This window comes from Lampris incognitus, chromosome 9, assembly GCF_029633865.1.
Source record: "Lampris incognitus isolate fLamInc1 chromosome 9, fLamInc1.hap2, whole genome shotgun sequence".
Classification (NCBI taxonomy): Eukaryota; Metazoa; Chordata; class Actinopteri; order Lampriformes; family Lampridae; genus Lampris; species Lampris incognitus.
Window position 1 is genome coordinate 37878113 of NC_079219.1, and position 27212 is coordinate 37905324.

At 47.5% G+C, this 27212-nt stretch overlaps 2 protein-coding genes across 2 annotated transcripts; both read left to right on the forward strand.

Moving 5' to 3' along the window:
• Positions 1 to 1081, forward strand: popdc3 (popeye domain containing 3). Its single transcript, XM_056287080.1, has 3 exons — positions 1 to 509; positions 607 to 715; positions 807 to 1081. The coding sequence occupies exons 1-3, from the start codon at positions 1 to 3 to the stop codon at positions 1029 to 1031; spliced, it is 843 nt and encodes a 280-aa protein (XP_056143055.1). The 3' UTR covers positions 1032 to 1081.
• Positions 1082 to 1676: 595 nt separating this feature from the next.
• On the forward strand, positions 1677 to 26443 carry bves (blood vessel epicardial substance). Its single transcript, XM_056286684.1, has 8 exons — positions 1677 to 1821; positions 2871 to 3137; positions 3531 to 3655; positions 3928 to 4115; positions 4299 to 4407; positions 23358 to 23525; positions 23742 to 23883; positions 25820 to 26443. Exons 2-8 carry the CDS (start codon positions 2897 to 2899, stop codon positions 25951 to 25953), a joined length of 1107 nt encoding a protein of 368 aa, XP_056142659.1. The 5' UTR covers positions 1677 to 1821; positions 2871 to 2896; the 3' UTR covers positions 25954 to 26443.
• The last annotated feature ends 769 nt before the right edge of the window (positions 26444 to 27212 follow it).

Sequence of the window (27212 nt, forward strand, 5' to 3'; positions counted from 1 at the left end):
ATGGAGCCCTCTGATTTCGAAGCCATGAACACCAGCCAGGGGACCACCGCCGTTGTTTTCCACCCGCTGTGCAAAGAGTGGAGGGAGGGCGCCGAGGGCGCCGTCTTCCACCTGGCCCACATCTTGCTGGTGCTGGGCTTCATGGGGGGCAGCGGCTTCTACGGCCTCCTCTACCTCTTCACCTTCCTGACGCTCGGCTTCTTCTGCGAGTCCGTCTCGGCATGGTCGGACGCCTGCACCACGGACACCTTCCTGTGGAGCTTCGCCCTGTTCGGGGTGTGCGTCGGCCAGGTCGTGCACATTTCCTACAGGCTGCGCAACGTCACGTTCGACAAGGACTTCCAGGAGCTGTACAGCCGCCTGTTCAAAAAGCTGGGGGTCTCCGTCACCCACTTCGCCAGGATAGTCGCCTGCTGCGACGGGGACGTCCACACGCTCGAGAGAGACCACCTCTTCGCGATGGAGGGCAAAACTGCGATCGATAAGCTGTCTGTGCTTCTGTCGGGCAGGTGCAGACCTCTAGTTTTCCCCTACAGATGAAGTTATAAGCGACTCCGAGTGCCTGTTGTCACATCCTTTACGTCCTCTTCTATGCCTTTCACACAGAATACGCGTAACGGTGAATGGGGAGTTTCTGCATTACATCCAGCCTTTCCAGTTTCTAGATTCCCCTGAATGGGACTCCCTCAGACCATCAGAGGACGGAGTTTTCCAGGTAGTCACCGAGAGTGCCAAAAGTGAGTCATTTTGGAGAAAAGTGGCCTGACCTGCTGACCTGCTCCTTCTCTCTGATTTCTCTCGTCTAGGTGACGCTGCGCGCCGAGAGCCGATGCAGGTACGTGGCGTGGAGGAGGAAGAAACTCTACCTCCTCTTCGCCAAGCACCGCTACATAGCCAAGATATTCGCCCTGGTGGTGCGCAACGACATCGCGGAGAAGCTGTACTCCCTCAACGACAAGGCTTTGGACAGCGAGGGGCACCGCTACGATCTCCGGTTACCCTCTTACTGTCATGAGCCCGAATTAGAATAGCCAGACGCGTTCCTCCAAGTGCCAGCGCAGGACGGAATGTCTGTCTGAAAGAGAGGGAGGGTGGGGTGGGGTGGGGGGGGGGACTGCACCATGCCTTATGACAACACTTTCAATTTCTTCTGTCTTATGTGACCATGCTAGAAATGATTACCCCCCCCTTAAAGACTTGTGCCGTTTGAAGTTGTGAACTGCGGTTGATCTTGTAAATATCGACAGATTTTCAGCTGTTTTTATTCCGTCAGCACTTTGTGCAAATATGGTTTGTGGATTTGTAACTGTACTCTATGTTGTATTGTGAATGTAACTGAACATAAACGTTATTTTTACTACGCTGATGCATCTCTCGGAATAACCGAATAAAAACAATCCTATGAGGCGCTCTGGTATCGCACCGTCTGTCCCGAGCGCTTACCTGGGACACGTTCCCCTTTTCTTTTCCTTTTCTAATCTTTCATGAAAACGATGTCGATTAAAGTCTTGAGCTTGAAAGTGTTTTGAATACCGAACTCTTCCTTATATGGTGGAAAACTTTGTTATCCTACACTGTAGTTTTTGCTCCCCCTGCTGGAGGACTTGTTGGTTGCGGATGCGCAGCTGCCCCTCGCGTCTTGTCCATTTTAGTCGAAGCCTTGTCAGCCCGCTGGAATGTGCGGCTCCGCTGAGCAGTCGCCCTCCACGAGAAGTAGACCACGCTATCTACAGCAGCGCCTCGATACCCAGCGCAGGGATTCGCCTCTTATCGGGTTTGTTCCCCCCTCAAACATCCTTTTGATCCGTTGCCGCTGAATCGGTAAGTAAAGCAGATTTTCCCGGTCTTTGGTTTGATGAACAGTTTCGAAGTTGTAGCTCTTGGAAATCCCATGCTTGCGTCCCTGTGTCCCAGCTCTATTTTGCATGCGACCCTCCCCACTGCGACCTTATGGTGCACACCACTGCTGTTATTCTCTATTAACCATGAAAACGCAACCGCCAGGTACTGCCTTAATAAGCGGCGTATTTCCATTTTACAGATTAGAATACGTAACGTTTATGTTAGGCAGTTATAAGAACTAATTCTGCGCGCTTATTTGTATTCATGTCAGAACACGTGTAATTGTATTAAATACATATTTGTATATGTGTCAGCTGCGTGTGCAGGCCTGTGCAAGGCTATACTGTGCTCATCGATAGTCATTATTAGGGCATTGATAGGCACTGCAGTTTTGTTTTTTGACAACACAGTTGTCATTTACAAAAAAAAAACAAAACACGAAATCTTGCAAACTATAAGGTAAAATTTTCATTCAATCGAAAAGCATACAATAATGCAAGTAATTAAAACCCTTCTGTTGTCTTGTGGGTCAAAATGACCCATAACAGTGTTTAACAGCAGAGAAAAGACTGAATCACATGTTTTTTTCAACCCGAAATTTGATGACTATTTCTAGAGTGACCCCAACATTAGAAAAAGTGAAACATTGTTTTTGTCTATACTTCCACCATGAAAGCTGTACACCACTAGGGTACAGCTTGTCTTAGGGCCATTTTTGACCCTGAGACATGTTTGGATCATGTTTGACCCTATAAAACGAGTGGGGTCCACTGATTCAATGCAGTCTTTCTGCACTGTGAAGAGGCAAGACCCGGATAGTCACAAGGTTTGTGATGAATGACAGGTTGTTTCTTCATGCAAAATAGATTTGGGGTTTAAATTTAAATTAAGTTGCTTTAATGAAGGTGGGTCGTAAATGACCCTTACGACAAGGGCAGTATAGAGAATGTGTGGACAACACAAGTTAATGAAGAAAGTGGCAGGTCTCTTACTGGGACAGATGATCTCATCCTCTCTCTTTCATCTAGTCGGTGTAGCTGAAACCGGCTGCAGGATGTCCTCTGTCCCCGACATCTCCAATGTGCTCTTCACCACCCTGGCCCCACTGGGCTCGGCCGAACCAGGAACCCTTGGCGGAGGTCTGTCTCTGGAGCCCAACACCACCTACTGCCAGCAGTGGGAGGAGGCCCACCACCTTCTCTTCCACCTGGGGAACCTGTCCTTGTTGTTGGGTCTGATCATCCCCACCACCCTGGCCCTGCACATGATTCTGCTACGCCTCTTCCTGATGACAGGTCAGTACGCAGTGCCACCTACTTGATGACATTCAGCTGATATTGCAGCCGCCACTATGGTAGAGCGCTAATTTTATCACAAAACCCTTCATGTGTCCTTGGGCCACAACATATCCCGGTCTTTGTTCAAAGTAACAATACATTTATTTAATATTAAGCTGAAAAGACATCAACTGGTTTACCTCAGGGTGTGTGCTTGATGGTCTCCATTTGCTCGGTTGCCATGGAAAATCTCCAAACATCCATAACAACTGAGGGAAAAAATTTGGTAGCAGGAAATGTGCTTATTTAAATGGTGAGATATCGTTTACTGGGATGTGTGCAGTCACGTGTTGCAGCTAAAAAGAGTTTGAAGCTTATTTTTTTTTCATTGCCCCTCTCTGTCGGCCACAGGATGCGGCCTCTTCATTGCCTGGGCGACACTATACAGATGTAACCTGGATGTGATGGTTTGGAACGTGGTCTTCCTGGTGGTCAATTTTTTGCACTTCTTCTTTCTCCTGTACAAACGCAGGCCAGTAAGTGCGTTGCCCTGATGCACTGATGAGCTGCAGACCAGTATTTCACCAAACTGCTATGCTTACTTTTGGGGGTCGAGGGATGGCTCTTTTTCAAGGCTTAAGGTCTACGAGACCTGTGTGCTGCACCACCTACCTATTCAATAGCACTTTCAATGTGTATTTCTTAAGTAGTACAGCTGGAGTACATTATTGAACTTTTCTTTCTGCAGTCTTTTTCATGAAGAGTCTGATGACAAAAATCAGCAGACACTGTTTCTCTATCCCGTCAGATTAAGATCGACAGGGAGTTGAGGTCGGTGTACAAGCGGATGTTTGAGCCCCTCCATGTGCGGGAGGCTCTGTTCCAGAGGCTCACAGGCCAGTTCTGCACCATCCAAACACTGAAAAAAGGCCAAGTGTACGCTGCCGAAGATAAGACCTCTGTGGATGAGCGCCTCAGCATCCTCCTCAAAGGAAAGTATGTAGTATTTGATGTAAAATGCAAGTAGTACTGCACCAGTTGTGCTATAGCAGTCAGATGATTCCTCTGCTTGTTTTTGGCCTCAACATCACATCACTGAGAAGGTATAGCTTTTACACAGAGGGGGATATGTTGCAGAGATTCTTCAGTGTTTTGACATGTTACGTTGTTCTGTGACAGGATGAAGGTGTCATATCGAGGCCACTTTCTCCACAACATCTATACAAATGCCTTCATTGACTCCCCTGAGTTCAGATCAACGGAGATGCACAGAGGGAAGAAGTTCCAGGTAAGAGCAGGAACATGACAATGCTAACGCAGACACATGGGACACCTGCAGCCAGTCCACCCTATACAGAATAAGCTATATAAAACCCTCTCTCTCCCCCCTCTCTGATAGACAGATAGATAGACAGATAGACAGACAGACAGACAGACAGACAGATAGATAGACACAGACAGACAGACAGACAGATAGAAGCTAGATGGACAGACAGACAGATAGCTAGATAGATAGATGGACAGACAGACAGACAGACAGATAGACAGATAGATAGATAGATAGATAGATAGATAGATAGATAGATTTTTCATAGATTTTTTGTTTTTTTTGTTTTGCTTAGTTGCAAAGTCAAATTAAAGTGTGTTTATATGGGATTGTTTTCTACTCTAACAGATATAATTTTCTATAATGTGAAATGAAATTCATTATTTAGGTGTCTACAGAACTATACCAAAAACTTCAAAATGTATTTATGTGTAAGGGTATTCACTGCCTTTGTTTGAACAACTTAAACTGAGCCAGGTGTTTTCAGTTTTTCATGCTGAATACGTTAATAATGTTCAAGTATGTTAATTACAAATCTATGTGTTTTCAGTTTTTTTAATGTTCATTTGGGAAGGGACAATGTGTTCATTAATCAACATTTGAAACAAATGTAAATGTACCTGAGTAAGCCAATAGGCTAGTTTCCATTGGCACTCCCTTTGTCTGATGTTGTTATGCATCCAAGGATAATAAAACAGTACAAAAAAAAACAAAAAAACAAAAAAAAAACCCAAAACAACAACAAACAAACAAAATAAAAAACCCAAAATAAACAAACAACATAAATATACAATACAAGAACAAGAGCAAACACACAAGAAAACATATGCAGAATATATGAATAATGTAGAAAAAGATAATAAAGATAATATAGAAAATAATATATAAAAAGCAGACATCAACACAGCTAATGTACAATACAGTTTAACAACATGTTAAAGTTGCACGGCTGCACAGTAAATATCCAGGATTTTGAGGTCTCATAACTGAAACAACACATCAGATCAGCCCTGCTGTGATGAAGATTAACCAAGTCTCCGTGGACCTTCGAGGTGACGTTAATAGGAGACAACAAAGTTAAATAAAGCTAACAAAAAAAGATTCTAAAACTCTGAGCCTTTCTAATTGTATAATAAAATCAACAGTACCAAAATAGAAAAAAAAATGGCACAACCCAGACACTACCAAGAACAGGACACGCAGCCAAACTGAGTCACCAGACAGTAGTCAGAGAGACCAGCTACACGTCACCGGCTTAAGATGGCTGTAGACTATCTGCAGATCAACAATCTCCAGTCCATTATCCAAGTAATACCGTATCTAACATCCAGTACGCTGGTGCAGGCATCATGATCACGGGATTGTTTTTCAGCAGGAGAGACTGGGAAGTTTGCTGTCATCAAGGGCAAGATGGATGGAGCCAATACAGAAAATCCTTGTGGAGATTTTGTTTCTGTCAGCAAGAGATTTCTTCTTAGGGTAAAAAACAATGTCCCAACTGGACAATAACAGAAAGCACACAACAAATACTGTAAAAGAGTGGCTTAAAAAATAAGGTTGATATTCTGGAATAGCCATCTAAACCACACCCAAGTCTGGTATAAAAAGCCCTGCTCAGTGACACTCCATGTGTTGGCAGAGCTGGAGGAAACATGCAAAGAGGGACGAGAATGCAAACATTTCAAACTCTTAACGTACAAAGCTCATACAGAATTAACCGAGAAGACTCACAATTGTTATTGTGGCTAAAGGCCAAACGATGGACTCTGGAGGTTCAACGCTATTTATTGCACAAGTTTTATAAGCGTAGAAATGTGCTTTACAAAATGTGAAAAGATACAAAAGGTATGGCGGCACGGTGGCACGTTGGTTAGCATGGTCGCCTCACAGCAAGAAGGTCCTGGGTTCAAGCCCTGGGATAGTTCAACCCTGAGGGTCGTCCCGGGTCGTCGTGGGGAGTTTGCATGTTCTCCACGTGTCTGTGTGGGTTTCCTCCGGGTGCTCCGGTTTCCTTCCTCCCACAGTCCAGACATATAAGTCAAGTGAATCGGCCGTACTAAATTGTGTGTGTGTGTGTGTGTGTGTCCGCCCTGTGATAGACTGGTGGCCTATCCAGGGTGTCTCCCCGCCTGCCGCTCCTGTGACCCCAATTGGGATAAGTGGCTTGGTTAATGGATGGATGGATGGATTATTGTTGAGCTGGGGTGTGCAATCTTCTTGTTGTGTATGGAGGATAAGCAAAGTTTGACTCGGTTTTCTCTTTAGCCTTTAACATAAGGCATATTTATTTAGGCAAATACAGCAGCTCTTATCTCTCTACTACCGACTCTTACAACACACTGTTGCACACTTACAACACACACTGAGAACGTGGCGATGTCACATCCGAATGCACCATAATACAAGGGCGCCATCAATTAACAACACTTGACACCCCCAGCTTAGCTCATTGGATTACCTGGAAAACAAAACAACAACAAAATAAGGCTTCTTCTTTACTTTGACAATGACAACAGACTCTTCGCACTTCTAAGTTCCAAACATGTCTTGAGCAAACCTCTGTAGCTTTAGCTTGGTGGCTGGCTTTGTCATTACATCAGCGATCATTTGCTCAGTAGGACAGTATTCCAAGATTACCTTTCCATAATGTTTTTCTCTTGTATACACAAAGTGATCAGCAGGATTCTCTACACAACCATTTTCACTCAAACATGCATAGCGTTCCAGTTTCTGCCTGACTGCTTTAGACCATAGAGAGACTTATGCAACTTGCATACTAGCTTTTCACACGTTTCTGACTTTTTCTCATAATCTTCTGGTTGCTCTATATAGATTTCACAGTCAATTGATGCGTGCAAATAGGCTGTCTTAACGTCCATCTGGTGTAAGACTAGGTTCTCCTGCGCTGCCTTCTGCATGACCACTCTTACACTTGTCATATCAGCTGTGGGTGAGAATGTCACCTCGTAGTCAGTTCCTGGTTTCTGACTGTAGCCTTTTGCTACGAATCTCACCTTGTATTTATCTGATCCATCAATGTCACACTTGAGTATGTAGACCCATCTACCCCCCACTGCCTGTTTACCTGGTGGCAACTGGGTGAGGCTGAAGGTCCCGTTCTCCTCCGGTGATCGCATATCCTCGTTCATGGCATTTTTCCACGACCTTGATTTGGTTGACGCTATGGCGTCCTGGTAGGTTTGAGGAAGGTCGCATACTGCTCTATAACAAGAGTCCATGCATGTTTGCAGTTTTTCCTCTGTATCCTCAGTCTCAAATTCCTGTAGGTAAGCTGGTCTCCTCTTGGTTCACGGTGGGTTCCATCTGATTACAGTCTTGGTGACTTTGCCCGGCTGTGTGCATTCAGTCTGTTCAGGTAAAGTCCCAGAAACTCCACTCTGAACACCCTGACCTGGTACATTTTCCACATTTTCATCAACAACATTTTCTTCACTGTCGTTGACCCTGGGATGTACATTGCTAACACCATACGCCCATTTCACGCCGCGGCCATCTTGGATTAAAAAAAAAAAACAAGTGGTGGGAATTTAGCCACGCCCCTTTCTTACTCAATCGGAAATCAATGCAGCCGGGGCAGAGACCGAAGAGGACTGTGCAGACACAGGCCATGATGAGAGGAATTGAGTTGGAGCCCGTTGCCGCTATACAGTATGAGGAAGTAACTGGACACTCGGTCTCCACTTGCGGTTTCGCCATCAACCCCAACGCTCCACATTTGGGTGCCTCCCCTGACCGAAAGGTGGTGGATGACTCCGGTCAGCTTCAGGGACTGCTGGAAATCAAGTGTCCTGATATGAACAGCTTTGTGGAGTGCAAGTACCTTTCTCTAAGACCAGATGGATCTTTTGCTCTCAAGCACAGCCGTGGCTACTACAATCAGATGATGGGACAAATGGGAATCACAGGGATGATGTGGTGTGACTTTTTTGTGAAGTGCCGAGATGACTACCACCTGGAGCTAATCTACTTTGATGCGGAGGAATGGGAGAATATGAAAACTAAGCTGGATCTTTTCTTTTTCGAGTACTTTCTGCCTCTCCTGTGCCAGTGAGGAGAGACACACACACACACAGGGCTGTATTCAAAGAAGCTGTTTAATCACAACAAAATAAAAAATAAGATACATTTCATTTTTATGCTGTACATTCAATATTTATACATTAGATTGTCCCATCTACAATATTTTCATTCTTTGTCCTTTAACTTTAACAAAACTTTTGGTTCATTTTAAACTAAAATATGTTGGGTCAACTGTCATTCTGTTGTAGAAATAAACTGGAACTCGCTACCAACTCAAATCATCAATTGTTTACTAAACTAAGATAGTGATTGCTCATCTCAAGGTGTGGGCTAAAAAATGGGACTGTACTGAAATGAAGTTAAATATGTTTCAATCTATCTAAGGTTTATGTGCACTTTTTTCTTGTCAGCTGAATTTAACAAAGGTTTAAAACAGTGGTCCCTGAAAATTTGTTAGGAGAGCACACACAGTCCACAGTTGGTTGACTGTTCCACTTAGTGAAAGGGGTATGACTCCATCAAAAATGTGGTACTCCTTTATGCGTCTTATTGACTGTTCGACGTGTATTCTCAAGCCAGCAATACTCTGTGTCTGTGAGCTCATCAGAGCTAAACTGTTCACTTGGGCCTAAAAATGCAGGGATGACAAGTTTTACATCTATTTCATCGAGCAGGTCTTTGATAAGGAAGCCCTTATCGGCCATGACCTCATCACCTGACTCTAAGAGGTCCAGAACACCTGACCTCTTAGTTATCTCCTTATCAGAAATACATCCTGCTGATTACTTACCAGGCTAACTGACCCTGAGGGAGTGATCCCAATTAGGGATTTCAGTGTAGTGTTACTTTTATAATGGGAGTATGTCATGGTGTTCAAAACCTTCAAACTAGCTGTCTCGATGCGGATCTCTGTGCAGTCTAGTATCACTCTTGTGTTTGGGTAGAATTCCCTGAATACTGGTGGCATTAGCTTGTCTACTGCTGCTCTACTAGGCCATATTGGGAGGGTCCCTAACATAAAGAGCAAATAGTTGGCCCACGTCGTACAGTTCCTGCTGACTGTGGCCGGCGACACATTGAATCGCACAGATAAATCCAGAGCAAAAAAGCCCTGCCTCACACGGCACAAGAACAGGAAAAACTGATCAATCAGCGATAAATGCTCTGCATGGAAGCCAGACACAGAAATGTGTTCTAGGTTATGGCTGTTCCTTTACATTTGAGTCCATCACACCATGGACACTGCAGTAGGCTGTAAAGCTAGGAAGAGTGCTTTGAGGGTGTGGTAATCCTTAAAACCAGTGTAAAACCTGATCAGATTGGGCGCACACTGGAAGCGTTCTAGACCAAAACGCTCACTTTTCAGCTTTTTATTTTCATCCTCCAGGAAAGCTATGCGTTTCTTTACTGCGTCAAGCTGGTCTTCCGCAGAAAGGGGCTTCACGTCGTAGTCATGATCAGGTAGTCGCCCAAACCTCACTGGACACATGAGGATATGTCATACATGTGGGAAGCAATATAAATCCACACATTTTCCTGTTATCAAGATGATGTGTCAGAACAGAGCTATCCACTATTGAAAGATTAGTGAATATATATATATATATATACACACACACACTCACCGGCCACTTTATTAGGCACACCTGTCCAACTGCTCGTTAACACAAATTTCTAATCAGCCAATCACATGGCAGCAACTCAATGCATTTAGGCATGTAGACATGGTCAAAACGATCTGCTGCAGTTCAAACCGAGCATCAGAATGGGGAAGAAAGGTGATTTAAGTGACTTTGAACGTGGCATGGTTGTTGGTGCCAGACGGGCTGGTCTGAGTATTTTAGAAACTGCTGATCTACTGGGATTTTCACACACAACCATCTCTAGGGTTTACAGAGAATGATCCGAAAAAGAGAAAATATTCAGTGAGTGGCAATTCTGTGGGCGAAAATGCCTTGTTGATGCCAGAGGTCAGAGGAGAATGGCCAGACTGGTCGAGCTGACAGAAAGGCAACAGTAACTCAAATAACCACTCATTACAACCGAGGTATGCAGAAGAGCATCTCTGAACGCACAACACGTCGAACCTTGAGGCAGATGGGCTACAGCAGCAGAAGACCACACCGGGTGCCACTCCTGTCAGCTAAGAACAGGAAACTGAGGCTACAATTCGCACAGGCTCACCAAAATTGGACAATAGAAGATTGGAAAAACGTTGCCTGGTCTATGAGTCTCGATTTCTGCTGCGACATTCGGATGGTAGGGTCAGAATTTGGCGTCAACAACATGAAAGCATGGATCCATCCTGCCTTGTATCAACGGTTCAGGCTGGTGGTGGTGGTGTAATGGTGTGGGGGATATTTTCTTGGCACACTTTGGGCCCCTTAGTACCAATTGAGCATCGTGTTAACGCCACAGCCTACCTGAGTATTGTTGCTGACTATGTCCATCCCTTTATGACCGTGTTCCCATCTTCTGATGGCTACTTCCAGCAGGATAATGCGCCATGTCATAAAGCTCGAATCATCTCAGACTGGTTTCTTGAACATGACAATGAGTTCACTGTACTCAAATGGCCTCCACAGTCACCAGATCTCAATCCAATAGAGCACCTTTGGGATGTGGTGGACCGGGAGATTCGCATCATGGATGTGCAGCCGACAAATCTGCAGCAACTGCGTGATGCTATCATGTCAATATGGACCAAACTCTCTGAGGAATGTTTCCAGTACCTTGTTGAATCTATGCCACGAAGGATTAAGGCAGTTCTGAAGGCAAAAGGGGGTCCAACCCGGTACTAGCAAGGTGTACCTAATAAAGTGGCCAGTGAGTGTGTGTGTGTATATATATATATATATATATATATATATATATATATATATATATACACATATTATACAATGCAGTAATCTACATGTTTGAAAAATTGTATTGCACTGACAGTAACAACTCACCTATCTCCCTAATGTTCCTCTTCATCTTCTTCCGCTATTAAGTCACCAATGCGACTACAAACAGGAACAAATATTTTTCAACGTCAAACTTCTGTCTCCCTTCTAATGTTTTAATCACAGTGAAACCGGTCACCCCAATATTATTTAACTGGCTGTACATGGTGCAACCTCTGCAGCTCAATGCATACAGTAACGTTAAATGTACATGCAACCTCTGCAGCTCAATGCATACAGTAGGCCTACATGTACATGATGTCTGTTGCAATAATAGCAGGAGGAGTAAACATTTAGCCATATGGCATCTTAATGTGGAATTTAGTTGTAAACATGAGTGTACAACTGTAAACGTTACTCATCTGCTGACTTGGGTGTCACCTCCCCAGCAGGTTGACCACCACGAACAGGAACCCTAAAAATACAAGCTATTAATGGCAGGTATTATGTTTCATTTCATCAACATCCTAAAATCCTTTTCATAACAACATCCAGCTAACGTTATTATAGCTCTGCATGACCTACCGTGATGTCTGTCTGCTAGTAAAGTTAGTAAACTTAGCTACCTCCTCGGCGTAGGTTGATTTGACCATGGGAAAATGGTCGGTAGAGTTCCGGGTTTCAGTTTTGTCAGCCCAAGAAACGTCTTGCGAAAACAGTCCTCGGTGAAGTGCTTTGAGCGCACCCTGGTGTTGTCTGTGATCTATAATGACAAATGATATCTGACATTACTGTCAGCAACATGTTAACTGTTATGGTTGTAGTTAGACCAGAAAGCTAGCTAACAATGTTGCTAGGGAGCTAGCTAGCTAGCTATCCAGCCAGCTAGCTAGGTACAGGTGAAGGTATTGGTAGTTACCTGAAAATGTGGCCCTGTATCCCTCTTAATTTTCACCACCCATGCCTTACGGGTGTGCAGGCGTTTGGGGAAGCGGTGAAACGTCAAGGATTTATCTCTTTCCCTTCTTTGATAGTAGTTGCAGGATGGTACACAGCAGTACGACATGTTGCTTCCAGCAGAGTTTTCAATAAAGTAAGAAGGGGGCGTGGCTAAGTTCCCACCGCTTGGTTTTTTTAAAAATCCAAGATGGCCACGGCGTGAAATGGGCTTATATTCTATGTATGACTCAGGTGTTTGTGTTTCCTTTTCTTTGGCTGTCTTGGTTGTGAACTTCACCAACCTGTGCTTTTGAGCCCTTTCTGTGTCTGGATAGTACACTAGATAAGCTGGGCTGTTTTTATCGTAGCCAATGAAAACACCTTGCTCGCACCTAGAGTCTAGCTTCCCTTTTTCTTGCTTGTAAGCAAAACAGATTGATCCAAATTTCTGCAGTTTGGATATGTCTGGTTCCTTGCCTGTGAACAGCTCGTATGGCGTTTTCTTTGTGCGCCTGCTGTAGCACCTGTTTCTTACATAAGCTGCTGTCTGCATTGCGTAGTTCCATAGCTTATCTGGTAACTCGCTTTCTATCAGTAAGCATCTACTCATATCATAGAGAGTTCGCCAACCTCTCTCTGCTGTGCCATCTTGGTGGGGTGAATAGGGTGCAGACATCTTGTGTCTAATCCTATTTTTGGTTAACAGTGCCTGGAAGTCTCAGATTGTAAACTCAGTGCCGTTATCTGAAGGGATACACTTGACTTCTCCGTAAGGTGCTATGTCTGCTAAGAACCTTTCTGTGGTTTGCAGTGTATCACTCTTGGACCTTAGAAAATACACCAACACGGTACCTGAGTAGTTGTCTGTAAAAGACTGTGCATATCTGTACCCTTCTATGCTCGGTGTTGGCATGGGACCGGCTACGTCAGTGTGGACTAGTTCTAAGGGTTTCTTAGCCTTTCTGTCTGGCTCCCTATTTCTCTTCTGGGTGAATCTGCCCTGTGTACACACTTCACATAACTGATCTGGTCTGACTGCACTTCCTTTTATCTCTATGCCTTTCACTACACCTTGTAACTTCTGTACATCTTCATAGTTACAATGACATAAAATTTCATGCCAAGTTTGCATGTTGTGACACCCTTTACATTGGTCAACACTCTCAACAGTTGGCAAGTAATACAAATTTCCACTTTCGTGGATGTCAAACCTGCTACCGGCCCTTGGTAACCATGCGACTGTCCCCTTTCTTGAAAGTGATTGTCGCCCCTCCGTTTGTTGCTCTTGCTACCGAAAAGATGTCATGTGGGTATGAAGGCATGTACAGTGTATACTGTAGCTGTGAAGCTTTTAAACTTTCCGATGTCATTCACGATGTGGGATGTTGCTCCTGCATCCACCATGATGCCTTTAATCTTCACGTTGTCTGGTGGTCTCTCGTTCTTTGTGTGCTTGGCCTTGAAGAGATGGTCTTGGTCGCTATTTTGTTCCTCTGCGACTTTTCTGACACCATCTTTTTCCCCCTTTTTCTTGCACAGGGATTCTTGGTGTGTATTATTTTTGCAGTAACTGCACCACACTTTTCGAAAACAATTTCTTGCCTTGTGCCCTTTTATTCCACACTTGTAACACGTCACGTTGGCATCTTCATCTTTTCTGTTGCTAGCGTGGTCTTGGTGGGGCCTTGGCCTTGCCTTGCACATGTCTTCATCACATCTGTAGATCCTGCTGTGTTCATTTTCTCTGCCTCTTCATAGACCCGTAGTCTTTTTTTTTAAAGTCTGCGAACGTAACGTTGTCTTCGTTTTGTGTTATGTGGACGGCTAGCGCCTTAAAGGAGTCTGGTAGGCCGCCTAGTATCATGGCTACGATCAGTCCATCACTCATGGTCTCGCCTGCATCTCTGAGCCGTAATGAGGTTCTCCGCCCTTATTATGTAGTCGGTAATACTTTCGTTGTCCGCCATGCGTAGCTTGGTCAACGACGTGTATGAATTTATTATTCGCTGCTTGCTTTTTCCGGAATAATGTTCTTTCAGTATTTTCAGAGCCTTCATGCCATCATCAGCGGCTTCATGTCTTATCAGCGATAGGCTTTTATCATCTATTAAGTCTTATTAGCTCAGCATAGCAATCAGCGTTCTTCCTCCTATCGTCAGCTAGCTGTTCTTCGCTAGCGCTGGTAGGCTCACGTAAAATAGTGTCTTTTAGCTTCAGAGTATGTAAGCAGCCTAGGAATCCTGTTTCCCAAAGGTCATACTTATCTTCGGATCCGTCGAACAAAAGCTGCGGTGCCAAGACACCTGTTGCTCTGTTTGCCATTTTGCTAACGCACTAATTTTACCGTGGCCTACCAGCTTGCTATACCTTTTCTTTGCTAAGTTAGCTGGTTAGCTTCATTGGCTAACGCATAATATGCCGCATAAAACTTCTTCCGATAATATGAACATAGATTAAGAAACTGTGATATAAATGCTCACTTATCTCCAAGCTGGTCCACATAGCCTGTAGAAGTTCCGTGTAATACTTCGCGTTAAACTTCTTCCGGAATGCTAGCTTGTGTCCAACTCTGCCTGGGCCCATAACCTGTTGAGCTGGGGTGCGCAATCTTCTTCTTGCGTATGGAGGATAAGCAAAGCTTGACTCGGTTTTCTCTTTAGCCTTTAACGTTAGGCATATTTTTTTAGGCAAATACAGCAGGTCTTAGCACTCTACTACCGATTCTTACAACACACACAATGTCGCACACTGAGAACGTGGCGACGTCGCATCCGATTGCACCGTAATACAATGAGTAAGGGCGCCATCAAATAACAACATATTGTCGCGGTTTTTCTATAGCCCGGGTAACTATGGATGGAGGCGGGGACTTTTAGGTGCGACAAACCGGGCTTCACCACCGTTAGCTAGATAGTTGCGCCAATGCTAGGGCTAGCCTGCTAGTTAGCTAGTTAGCCGTGTGCTAATGGGTTCACCTTGGGACCAGGGCTGGTGATGGAACAGGGCGGCTGAGCTCTAGGCGGGGCGGGAGATGGATGGCTGCTCTCCGGGGTGCGTGTCTCTCTCTCTCTGTACTCTGGCTCCGGTGTGACCGGGTGAATGTCTCTCTCAGTCTCTCTGGGGAAGCTCTCGGGGGTAGTCAGCTAGCTACAGGTACCGAGGCAGTCTGCTGCTAACACTACCACTGCTAGCCACCGTATCTACTGTCTAGCCCAGGATACGCTAGGTTTTCTGCTCTATCCCACGCTAAGGTGACAGTCTACGATATGGTTACTAAACAGTTCTGGCGCTTTGTCTCTCCCGCGGTGTCTAATATAGTTGCGTCTGTGACAGCGCGAGCTAACCTGTGATTGGTCCTCTAGCTGCACGAGCCCAGTGCAACATTCCAAGTACATCCCCAGGCATTTCCCACTACACTGCCCCCCTCCAGCACTGTTGAGTCCCTTCAACATAAATGAACAACAGACTACAAAGATCAGTCTGATTAATCTAACACGATAAACGGGACAGAACACCCGCGAAATGAACTAGGCCCGGAACAAAGGGCGTCAAACAAATGTGGGTGGTCGCTATCCATACTGGACTCTTGTGACTAGCCTAGTAACCCCCAAGTCAACTAGTCACATCCGTCAAAGTTAGTCTAGGAGCCAGGCGGGCCTCCGGACTGGCCGGCCCCGTCTGGTGGTGTACGGGAGATGGGACTCAGCGGCGTCGGCTTCGTCTCCTTCTGGGTCAGGGGCGTTGGACTGCCCGCCCGGAGCACAGGCTGCTGTCCCACGACGTTGGGTGATTGTCGACTCGCCTGAAGAGTAGCTGGCAGCAGTGTGTTGGAGCGGCTGGAACCGAGCCAGGGAGCCTGGTGTGCTGGGTCCTCCATCGTCGTTTGCGTGGAACAGGTCCTCCAGCCGGAGATCAAGGTCTTCATCGATCTCCTCCTGCTCTGTCACTCCTTCGTACTCCTCTGTTCTCTGCGCCCCCGGCTCCTCCATGTCAGCAGCGGGAGGATCTCCTTCAGGTGTTTCCTGCGGCCCTATGGCTGGTGCTGGAGCAGACAACAGAGCATGGCGCCTCCAGACCGGCACGTCGTCTGAAAGGTAGGGTAGCAGTCGATCGTGGTGGAGGACTCTCTCCTTACGACCTTCCTGGACTCTGTACAAGACGTCTCCCATCTTCTCTGTGATGAGGCCGGGACCTCTCAACCGTGGCTTCAACTTTGGAGATTGACCCTTCTTCCTGGTGTCGTCCCGGACATACACTAGATCTCCAGGGTGAAATGTGCGTTGTCGAGCACGTAGGTCGTGGTCCTTCTTGTTCCTGAGCTGGGCAGCACGGAGATGCTGGCGCGCCACTTCGTGGGTGTCCCGCATGTTCGCCTCCAGGTCAGCAACGTACTCGGCTGGGGAAGTGCGATGAACGTTGGCTTCCTGCACCCTCAGGGTGAGTCCTTGCGGCTGGTTGACTTCTCGCCCAAGCATCATCCGGTTTGGTGTGTAACCCGTACAGGCATGGGGTGAGCTGCGGTAAGCCCCGGCGAGGAGGTGGAGGTGTTGGTCCCACTCGCTCTGGTGTTTCCCCACGTAACAGCGGATCATTTGCAGGAGAGTTCGGTTGAACCTCTCGACTTGACCATTCGACGCAGGATGGTAGGGGGTCGTTCTGGTCTTGGCCACCTGGAGAAGTTCACAGAGCTCACGAAACAGGGCACTCTCGAAGTTGCGTCCCTGGTCTGTGTGGATCTCCAGGGGTACTCCAAACCTGGAAAGGAACTCCTGTAGCAGCTTCTGAGCGGTGATCTCTGCAGTTTGCTCGGGGATCGGGGCCACCTCCACCCAGTGCGTGAACTGGTCCACCATCACAAGGATGTATCGGTTCCCCATCTTGGATACTGGGAGCGGTCCAACCACGTCGATGTGAACCCTGTCCATAGGAGCGCCGGCCTGGTACATCTGCAAGGCAGCTCTGCCTGTTCTTCCAGAGGATTTACACGCCTGACATTCAGGACAGCGTCGGACAAACTGGTTCACACTGTCAGTCAGACCAACCCAGTAGAACTCTCTGCGAACTCGATGGTAGGTCTTCTCACGGCCCAAGTGACCGGACAGCAGGGCGCAGTGACACAAACGTAGGACCTCTTCTTGGAGCGCTGTTGGAACAATGAGACGGAGGATGGATGGCGTGTCAGCTCCTTCGTCCCAGCGGTAGTACAGGACTCCATTTCGCCTTTCTACTTGCGTCCAGACCAACCAGTACTTCCGTGCAGCAGGTCCTTCCAGCGCCATCTCCTCCTGTGACGGTAGCTTCCCCTCATCCTTCCACTGGTGCAACTTCGCTAGCACGGCGTCTCCCCTCTGGCGCTCCGCTAGCTCGTTGGTCGAATACTGGGCTAACCAGTTGATAGCAGGTGGTTCACTCTCTTCAGCACCATTCTGATGTTCATTGACAGGTTGTGACATCGTTAGGCCTCCTGCCTCTCCTCCTGGAGCCGATGGTGGAACGCCCTCTTCTGCCGCTCCGGAGGTGTTCTCTTCCGAGTCAGTTCGACGGATCGCTAGCGGGACCACATCATCCACATCGTCGCTGAACCTTGCCCAATGGTGGTGTTCACGGTGACAGTAGGAGCAACCTCCACAAGGCAGCGAGTCCAGACTCTCCCCAGCATGATAGCAGTCACAGGCGGGTTTGGGTGACCTGGACAGCGCGTCCGCGTTGCTGTGCTTGACTCCTGGCCGGTGTTCGATTTTGAAGTCGTACTGGCTCAGCTCCTCGATCCACCTCGCCAGCTGGTCTTCTGGGCTCTTGAACCGAAACAGCCAAATCAAACTGTTATGGTCCGTCCGGATGATGAACGACCGGCCCAACAGGTAGTGGCGAAACTGCCGTGTGAAGCGGACTACAGCCAGAAGCTCTCGGCGTGTGACGCAGTATCGCTGCTGTGTGCTTTGCAGATGTGCACTGGCGTAGGCTATGACCTTTTCTTCTCTTGCTTGCATCTGTGACAGGACAGCTCCGACGCATGTGTTGGACTCCGTCTCCGCTCACGACATGCCCCAAGAACAGGACCTCCCTCCGCAGCAGGTGGCATTTAGATGGCTTGAGTTTGAGACCGTATGCCCGGATGCGCTCCAAGACCTTCCCCAGGCTCTGCAGACCCTCTTCGACTCCACGCCCCAGCACAATGATGTCGTCGAGGTATACAAGCAGGTGTCTCCACTGTAACCCTCTCAACACCACCTCCATCGCACGTTGAAATGTGCCGGGCGCATTGCACAGCCCGAAGGGCATTCGGGTGTACTCGAACAGCCCATAGCGTGTTATAAAGGCTGTCTTTCCACGATCATCCGGGTGCACTCCAATCTGCCAATATCCACTTTGCATATCTAAAGTCGAGAATACAGTGGCCCCCTCGAGGGTGTCCAGACACTCTTCGATCCGCGGCAGTGGATATGCATCTTTGAGAGTCAGGTCGTTGAGTCTTCTATAATCTATGCACCACCGCACACCTCCGTCCTTCTTTCTAACTAACACCACCGGAGAGGCCCATTCCGAAGTGGATGGTGTAATCACTCCGGCCTCTAGCATGCTCTTCAGGTGCCGCTCCTCTTCTTGTTGAAAGCCCAGGGGCGTGCGCCGAGCCGGTTGTCGGACAGGTTGGCCTTCGCTAGTGTTGATTCGGTGCTGGACCGCATCGAAGCGCCCCAGGTCCGCGTCACTGGCCGTGAACACGCCCTGGTGTTCAATCAGGAGTTGTTGCAGGGCCCTCCGCTGATCCTCATCCAACCCTTCACTGGCGGACTCATACAGGGACGACAGATGGTCGGGCAGACCCATAGTTGGTGACGACTCCATCCGTCGGACTGTGGCTGGTTCATTTTTTCGGCTCATGTCGTCCTCTTGTGGGGCCTGAAGCTCCTCTTCCGCCTCCACTAGCACGCCGAGGCAGGCTCCTTTCTTCAGCCTAACTTCTTTCGGCATCAGGTTACACAGTCGCACAGGGACGTGTGGGGCAACGTTGACCAACACACTGCCAGATGAAACTCCCTCGGTGAGGCCAGCAGGCTCCAGGACGGCGGAGATACCTGCCTTGGGGCTTTCCACCACACCCCAGACGTCCTGCTCGCTCTCCGCTGATAGTGTCAAAGAGTCCTGCAGCAGTACGCGAGAGACGGCGTACTCCCCCACGGACGTACCTGGCTCCCCTTCGACGTAGACCTGGCCTCCCCCGGATACAGTGACATGAGCGGCCAACATGAGATCTAGGCCCAGGAGGAAGGGGTCGCGGATGGGCGCGACGAACACATCCCATTCGATGGTCTTGGGGCCCAAGCGGATGGTCACCCTATACTTCGGGGTTTCAGCCATGTCTTTACCCTCTTCAGCGTTACGCAGAATGGCGATTCCGACGCTCGGCTGGTCGGCCAGATTTAATCGTTGGAATGTGTCTCGGGACATCACCGTGGCTTCGGCCCCTGTGTCAACGATGCACTTCAGCTGCAGGCTGTTCACGGTGATGGGAATGACGAGACTGGGTCCATTCCCCGAGGCTCGGCCGAGATTGACTGATGGCTGCTCGCTGACCTTCCTCGGAGCCCTCGGGCTTGGTGACCGTGAGTTACACTCTCGCTTGAAATGGCCCTCCTCTCCACACTGGTAACAGGTCCCTTTGCTGCGGGAACTTGGGCTCGGGGACCGCTGCGCGCGTTGCCCCGTGTGCGCGTAGGTAGCCCGCTCAAGCGTCCTTCCCCGTTCCACTCCTACTTGTTCTTTGGCCATGTACCGCTCGATGTTTAAGAGCACCTTGTTAATGTTGTCGATGCCACTGGCCAGGGGGTGCTCATGCTGTCTCCTACCGGCGGAGGACTTGGAGAGCTATCGCGACGCCGCTCGTCTTCCCATGCTACTCGCCGGATTCTCCCTTTTCCTTCAACCTCTCGCCCCAGCGTCCCCTTAAATTCATACTCGCGTGCCTCAACCTTCCTGATTGCTTCAGCTAGTGTTTTGGGTTCTGCCCCCAGGACTTCATACGCGATGTTTTGGTTCTTCAGCCCGCGCAGAAAGGCTTCTGCAGCGTAGGCCTCCTGCAGTGTAACACCAACCTGCGGGTATGCCAGTGTGACAAGTCTCCTCACTTCCTCGCCAATCTCATAGAGGGTCATCTCTCTGGCCTGCTTAACCTCGCTGAGTTTACGGCACGCAGTTCCCTCAGGCAGCTCTTTACCGTAGCGGCGGCGTAACTGGGTGATGAGCGCGTGGTAGTCATCTTTTATCGGAGCCGGCTGCGCGATGACAAAAGACATGGCGTTGTCCCTCAGTCGGAGATACAAGGCGTCCAAACAGGTCTCGTCGGTCCAGCCCCTCTTTCTCGCCATCCGTTCGAATGGTCCAACGAAACTATCCCAGTCGCCCTTACCATCAAAAGTGGCGAGGAGCTTGATGTCATTTTCGTGTCCTCGGTCGGGACCTTGTGAGCTTCGGTTGCCGCTCCGACTTTGAAGGTCTCCTGTCTGGCTCTGTTGACCTCTAGAGGAACCTGCCTGCCCTCCAACGCTGTCATCCAGCAGGTTTCGGCCGCCGTTGCTGTCCAGGGACATTTGGCCACCCTGCATCCCGTCGGGGGGGTGGTACTGCAGTCGCTCCATTTTTTCCACCATGACCGATCGGAGTGCTGGTAAGTGGTGCGGGCTCACTGGGTCCATTTCCTGTATAGCGCAGGGCTGCTGGGGCCGCTTTGCTGCTCGGCCTGGCTGGCGTCTCCTCGTTGCGCCGGTCGCTCAAGTTAGCCACTGCGGCCATAGCTGCTGGCAACAGGTGATCAGCGCCGTCTCGCTGTCTGGCCCCTGGGTTCTCCCGGGCCGGGGTGAACTGCGAGAGTAGGCTCATGTCTTGCACCGTTCTGCTAGTTCGTTCTCCGAGCACAGCCCCTGCCGACCCTACACCACTATCGCTTTGAGGGCTACTAGGAGAAACCCCTTGCTTCACTACTTGAGCGATGGGCGACAAACCGGGAGGCTCACCTTGGATATCTGAACGATGACGGGCCCAATCGGTGCGCTGAATGGGAGGTGTGGGGGGACGAGATCGCTTAGCCACCGCTTCTGCTAGTCCATCGATACGCGCTGTGAGGGCCTCCATCTGCATCTCTATCTGGCGTTGCATCTTAACCTGGGTCTGGCGTTCCATGTTTTCCATCTGGCGTTGCATCTGAACCTGGGTCTGGTTCATGGTTTCCATCTGCGCCAGGAGGAGCTTCATCCAGGCGTGCTCTCCGGGGTCTTCTGTCCCCACACCAGCACCATCCAGACTCAACTCAGACTGTTCTTTTACATTTTCTTTGTCCTGTGACATTTTTATTTTTCCACTGATTTACGTGACTACTGAAGAAATTACAGTGCTTCACAAAATGGCTGATTCACTCAGTTGCTACCTAGCTATAGCGATGCCGCCAAAAAGCTGCTAAATGCTGCTTTGAAATGCTGCAGAATGTCAATGCTAATTAGCTAGCGCCACTGGACGTCCTTTTGTGCACTTTCAGGGTGAAACTCGGTGAAAAACAATATCCTCACAGTGTGAATGGCGTTGAGAAACTAATGAGTCTTTTTATTCACTTTTTTCGTTGGGGTTCTACTTCACGAAGAAGTACAAAATGGCTTCTTGCTAGCTGGGTTAGCTCACAGTGTGCAGGCTGAATTATGCCGCCATGTGACCGGGGCAGGATCCTCCGGTGTTGAGATTATGGCGAATCCCAACCTTTTATCCCACTTCTGACACCACTTGTCGCGGTTTTTCTATAGCCCGGGTAACTATGGATGGAGGCGGGGACTTTTAGGTGCGACAAACCGGGCTTCACCACCGTTAGCTAGATAGCTGCGCCAATGCTAGGGCTAGCCTGCTAGTTAGCTAGTTAACCGTGTGCTAATGGGTTAGCAAGCTCACCTTGGGACCAGGGCTGGTGATGGAACAGGGCGGCTGAGCTCTAGGCGGGGCGGGAGATGGATGGCTGCTCTCCGGGGTGCGTGTCTCTCTCTCTCTCTTTACTCTGGCTTCGGTGTGACCGGGTGAATGTCTCTCTCAGTCTCTCTGGGGAAGCTCTCGGGGGTAGTCAGCTAGCTACAGGTACCGAGGCAGTCTGCTGCTAACACTACCACTGCTAGCCACCGTATCTACTGTCTAGCCCAGGATATGCTAGGTTTTCTGCTCTATCCCACGCTAAGGTGACAGTCTACGATATGGTTACTAAACAGTTCTGGCGCTATGTCTCTCCCGCGGTGTCTAATATAGTTGCGTCTGTGACAGCGCGAGCTAACCTGTGATTGGTCCTCTAGCTGCACGAGCCCAGTGCAACATTCCAAGTACATCCCCAGGCATTTCCCACTACAATATTGTAAAGACCACGAATGACAAAACTCGCTAGTCCTTGGTTAACGGGTCGGACCCTTTAGTCGACTGGTTAACGTGGCGACCCGGGTTCGCATCCCGGCTGCAGCGGTTACTAGCTGCCCCCTGAATTCATTACAATATAACAAGTGTATGCACCATATACTTATGTAAACTACTAACAAGACACCTTAGCCCCTAGCTAACGGATCTGACCCTTTAGCCGAGCGGTTAGTGACGTCGCCTTGTGGCGCAGTACACCTTGTTTCGAATCCCGCAGCGGGCAAGAAAATAGCCGGTTACATTGGTGGCAGCGGTGGGATCCGGAAGTGTGCAGATCCTCAGAAGTCTCTTCGGAGCGCGGAATGATAAAGCGCGAGGGCGCGCTTCCGGGGAGGATGACGACTGTAAACTACTAATAAGATGTTAGCCCTTAGTTAACGGCTCTGACCCTTTAGCCGAGCGGTTAGTGATGTCGACTTGTGGTGCAGTACACCTCGTATCGAATCCCGTACCGGGCATAAAGATAGCCTGTTAATTACACTTACGTATATCAAATATATTTATGAAATATAAGTGTATTTGTACATGTAAATTGTTTTTCTAATTTCAGAACTGTTTTTATTTAATCTTCACTTTCCCCCCTTGACATCGTTGGTGTGTGATGAACAGGTGACCATCATGGCAGAGGAGAACTGTAAGTTCCTGTGTTGGTCCCGGGAGAGGCTCACCTACTTCCTGGAATCCGACACGTTCCTGAATGAGGTGTTTCGGTACCTCATTGGCAAAGACATCACCAACAAACTTTACTCTCTCAATGACCCAACGCTCAGCGATAAGGTAGGTTCAGCTCTGCTGACCACTGAGGGAAAACACTTCACTCTGCAAATTGTGGCGACAACTGGAACAATTTTAGTATGACGAGAGAAACTATTTGTTTCAAATGATGGAGCATTGTTGTAATGATAAGATTAAAGCAGTTGAGGGATAATCTTTGTGGTGATGATGATGATGAAGATGAAGGTATTGATGTTGATGATGGGGGGTATGTCACAGGCAGTGAAGAAGATGGACCGCCAGCCCAGCCTGTGCTCCCAGCTCTCCATGATGCAAATGAGGAACAGCATGGCGAGCACCGGAGACACCGATGATGTTCTGAACCAGATCTTACGAGGAGGCTCCACCGGCTCCTCTCTTCGTAAGCTCCACTAGCACCTGATAAGCTGTTTTGTATTACGGTGTCTTAAATGTAAATCCTTACCAGTTTGGGTCTTCATTCATCCAGCCCTGTGAGATTATTATGTTAATTTAAGATCAATTAGTGGTCTCTTTGACCATTCTCATTATCATTTGAGGCTCTAGCTGAGTTTTCTGTCCTTGTATCTCGTTTGCTAATAACGTGTCAGTAGTCTTGTGCGTTTTCTAACTAGTGTGTTTCAAATTTGAATAGCTTATTTTAGCATTCTCTCTTATCATAGCTCTCATGGATGTATCTCACATCCACAAAACTTAACTAATTCAATACCTACCCCAACCTATCCTGAGAATATTGAGATTTTCAAGTTGTGAGATGTGACAAGGTGTCACTTATATTTTATCCCATGCACTTTGCAAGTGTGCCGTGACAACCATCTCCATTTGTCCATCATCTCTCAAGTGTTTGATCACCGAGGTACTCTAAGTGTTGTAGAAGTCTATAGCCCTGTCCAGAAACAGATGTGCCCCTGTAGCACACACAGGACAGTCTGGACAGTCTGTTGTTATCAAACACTAAAGATAACAACATATGCTGGGGTTCTGATATGATCACTCTGTTCTTTGTAATCTATATTGTAATCATAACTATTTTTCACATCTCCGAAAATGTTCTATCAGAGCAAGAGCTTGTTTCCCAGCAGGGTAACATGTGTCTTGTAGAAACTGTTCGCCTTTCTCTGATATTGTTCCTCCTCCCTCCTCCAGCTCTGACTCCACCCACTCCCTCAGTTTGAGCCAATCCCTGACAGGGTGTAAGACCTCCTCTTTTATCTCACCCTACAACCATGACCCCCCCACTCAAATAGACCGCCCCCCATCCCCTGTTCAATTCACTATGTAACCAAATTCATGACATGGTTCCTTTAAACCAACTCAAAGAAATTAACCTAGTGAAAGCTCTCGGTTCTTGCCTGTTTTAAGTGTGCCCCCCCAACACACCCACACACTCCACCCAACCCAACCCAACCCAACCCGTAACCTGGTCTGTCGTGTTAACATCCTAGAGAAGTGGTTAATTTATGTGCCTGTAAATGATACGGTAGTGACTGGTTCCATATTACTCGGAATGAGTGAATGTTGCTCATGAAACCAGGTACACTTTGGAGGTACATTTTCTCAAACCAAATATTCGCATCGGGTTTTCTGATAGTGTATCCAAGAAAAAAGACAAAAAACAAAAACAAAACAACAAAAACAAAACACACACAACTCTTTTGGGTGGAGTATTCAGTATTCCACAATGCATGTAAATCCGAACTAACACGCCATTTCTAACATGGAAAATGTCTACTTCGATACTGTCCAGGTTTGATTTAGTTAATAAAATATGGTGGTTGGCAATGATTATTGCAAACACTACAGCTGGAGCCTGGATAAGCATTCACATATCCCCCCCCCCCCCCTTTGGTGGTGTCTACTCATCCTCATCCTCTAGCTCAGGGCATTCCAACCGTGTGCTATCAAAAACCATGTGTATGTGGGTTTTTGTGTCATCCAAACACTTCAAAAGCTAGCTTCGCCTCTTAGCATACTGTTAGTCACCTCTTAGCATACTGTTAGCTTCACCTCTTAGCATACTGTTAGCAAATGTAGAGTTTGGCTGCAGTGCTGGATGAAAAACATGGGTACACATGGCTCTCGATTGCACTGTACTGTGCAGTGTGAGGTAAACGTGCATCCCTATGATAGTAAATACGATAAGAAGCTATTTTCATTTTGATGGTTTGTAATATGAATCAAGGTTTGTGTGGTTTCTTGAACTATGATCGTCTGTTGTGGAGCCTGAAAGGTGCTTTTTTTTTTTGTTCATCCCTGAGTGCATATATTTACCAATCAGTTAAATTCAACATTCACTCATTTCTTTCTTTCATCTTTAGAAAAATCCCCTGGCACCAAGGTCTCCTCAGCGATGAAACCCATAGAGGAAGGCATGGAGGATGATGTTTTTGAAGCGGAAGCATCGCCTTCTAACTCCCGCCATATTCCTGGAACATCCACTGAGGAGGTGTAGGGACACAATTTAACATCAAATGATGCTGTCACACAGGATTGTTTAGCTAATTTAAGTCCCTTAACCCCTTTGACCATTTATTCTTCCGTTTACTCTTGTAATCCTCGAGAGAAAACGGCAAAAAACGCAAAAAGAAAAAAAAGCTGGCGTTTGTTTCTAGTAAACATAACTGGTTGACTTCTTCTTCTTCTGTGAAAATGTGTTAAAGTGAGCATTTTTTAATTAAATATTTTGATTACAAGCAAGACATTTGCTTATGTTATTTTGGCACAAACTACTTTTTTTAAGGTGTGATAACACTCAAGGAAATTGTTATTGAGGAATATTTTTCAGATTGCATGGACTTATTCAGTGATTTAATGTTGTGTTTTTACTGTGTTACGATACAAACCACTGCACCTTTTTATTTCATTTTAGTATTTGGAGTGGAACGTCTTGTCCTGCTGCACACTGTTTGCATCAGTTACACTCACTGTTACAGCCTATTAAATGCATTTGAAATAATGTTCAGTGGACTCACGTGTCGGTTCTGCCAAAGCACCCTTACCTCAGCACAGTAAATCGCAAAATCTCTCAACTGAATCGCGTCTGAAGTGAGAGTCAACATGGACATTTATTTTGGATGGCCAATGGGCATCCTAGCGTCTTTAGCTCAGAGCGCCCTCTTGAGGCTGAAGTTTGTAATTAGTCTTCGTGAAACGTGCAATGAATGGAAATCCTGTTTGAACACTCGCTTGAATGACAGTAATGAGCTGTTGCACACAACTGAACAAAAATCAATCAATCAATCAATCAGATTATGTATTATAGCAACAACCATTTGGTCAGGCAGGTGTGAATGAAAAGTGAGTGGACTTCGGTTACGTAGTTAAATGACCTCAATGTGAACAGTAATTAATGGATTGCATTTATATAGCGCTTCACAGTGAAGGGGGGCAAACTCACACCAACCACCACCAATATGTAGCACCACATGGGTGATGCACGGCAGCCATTTTGCACCAGAACACTTGCCACACATCAGCTTGAGTTGGAGAGGGAGGAATCATTGAGTCAATTACACAGGGGGGTGATAAGGTGGCCAGATCGAGGGAACCAGGTTGGGAATTTTACCAGGACATCGGGGGACCCCCTACTTTTGTGATAAGTGCCATGGGATCTTTAATGAAAACAGTGAGTCAGGATCTCAATTTAACATCTCATCTGAAGGATGGCATCTCCTACAGAACAGTGTCTCCGTCACTGCGCTCGGGTATTGG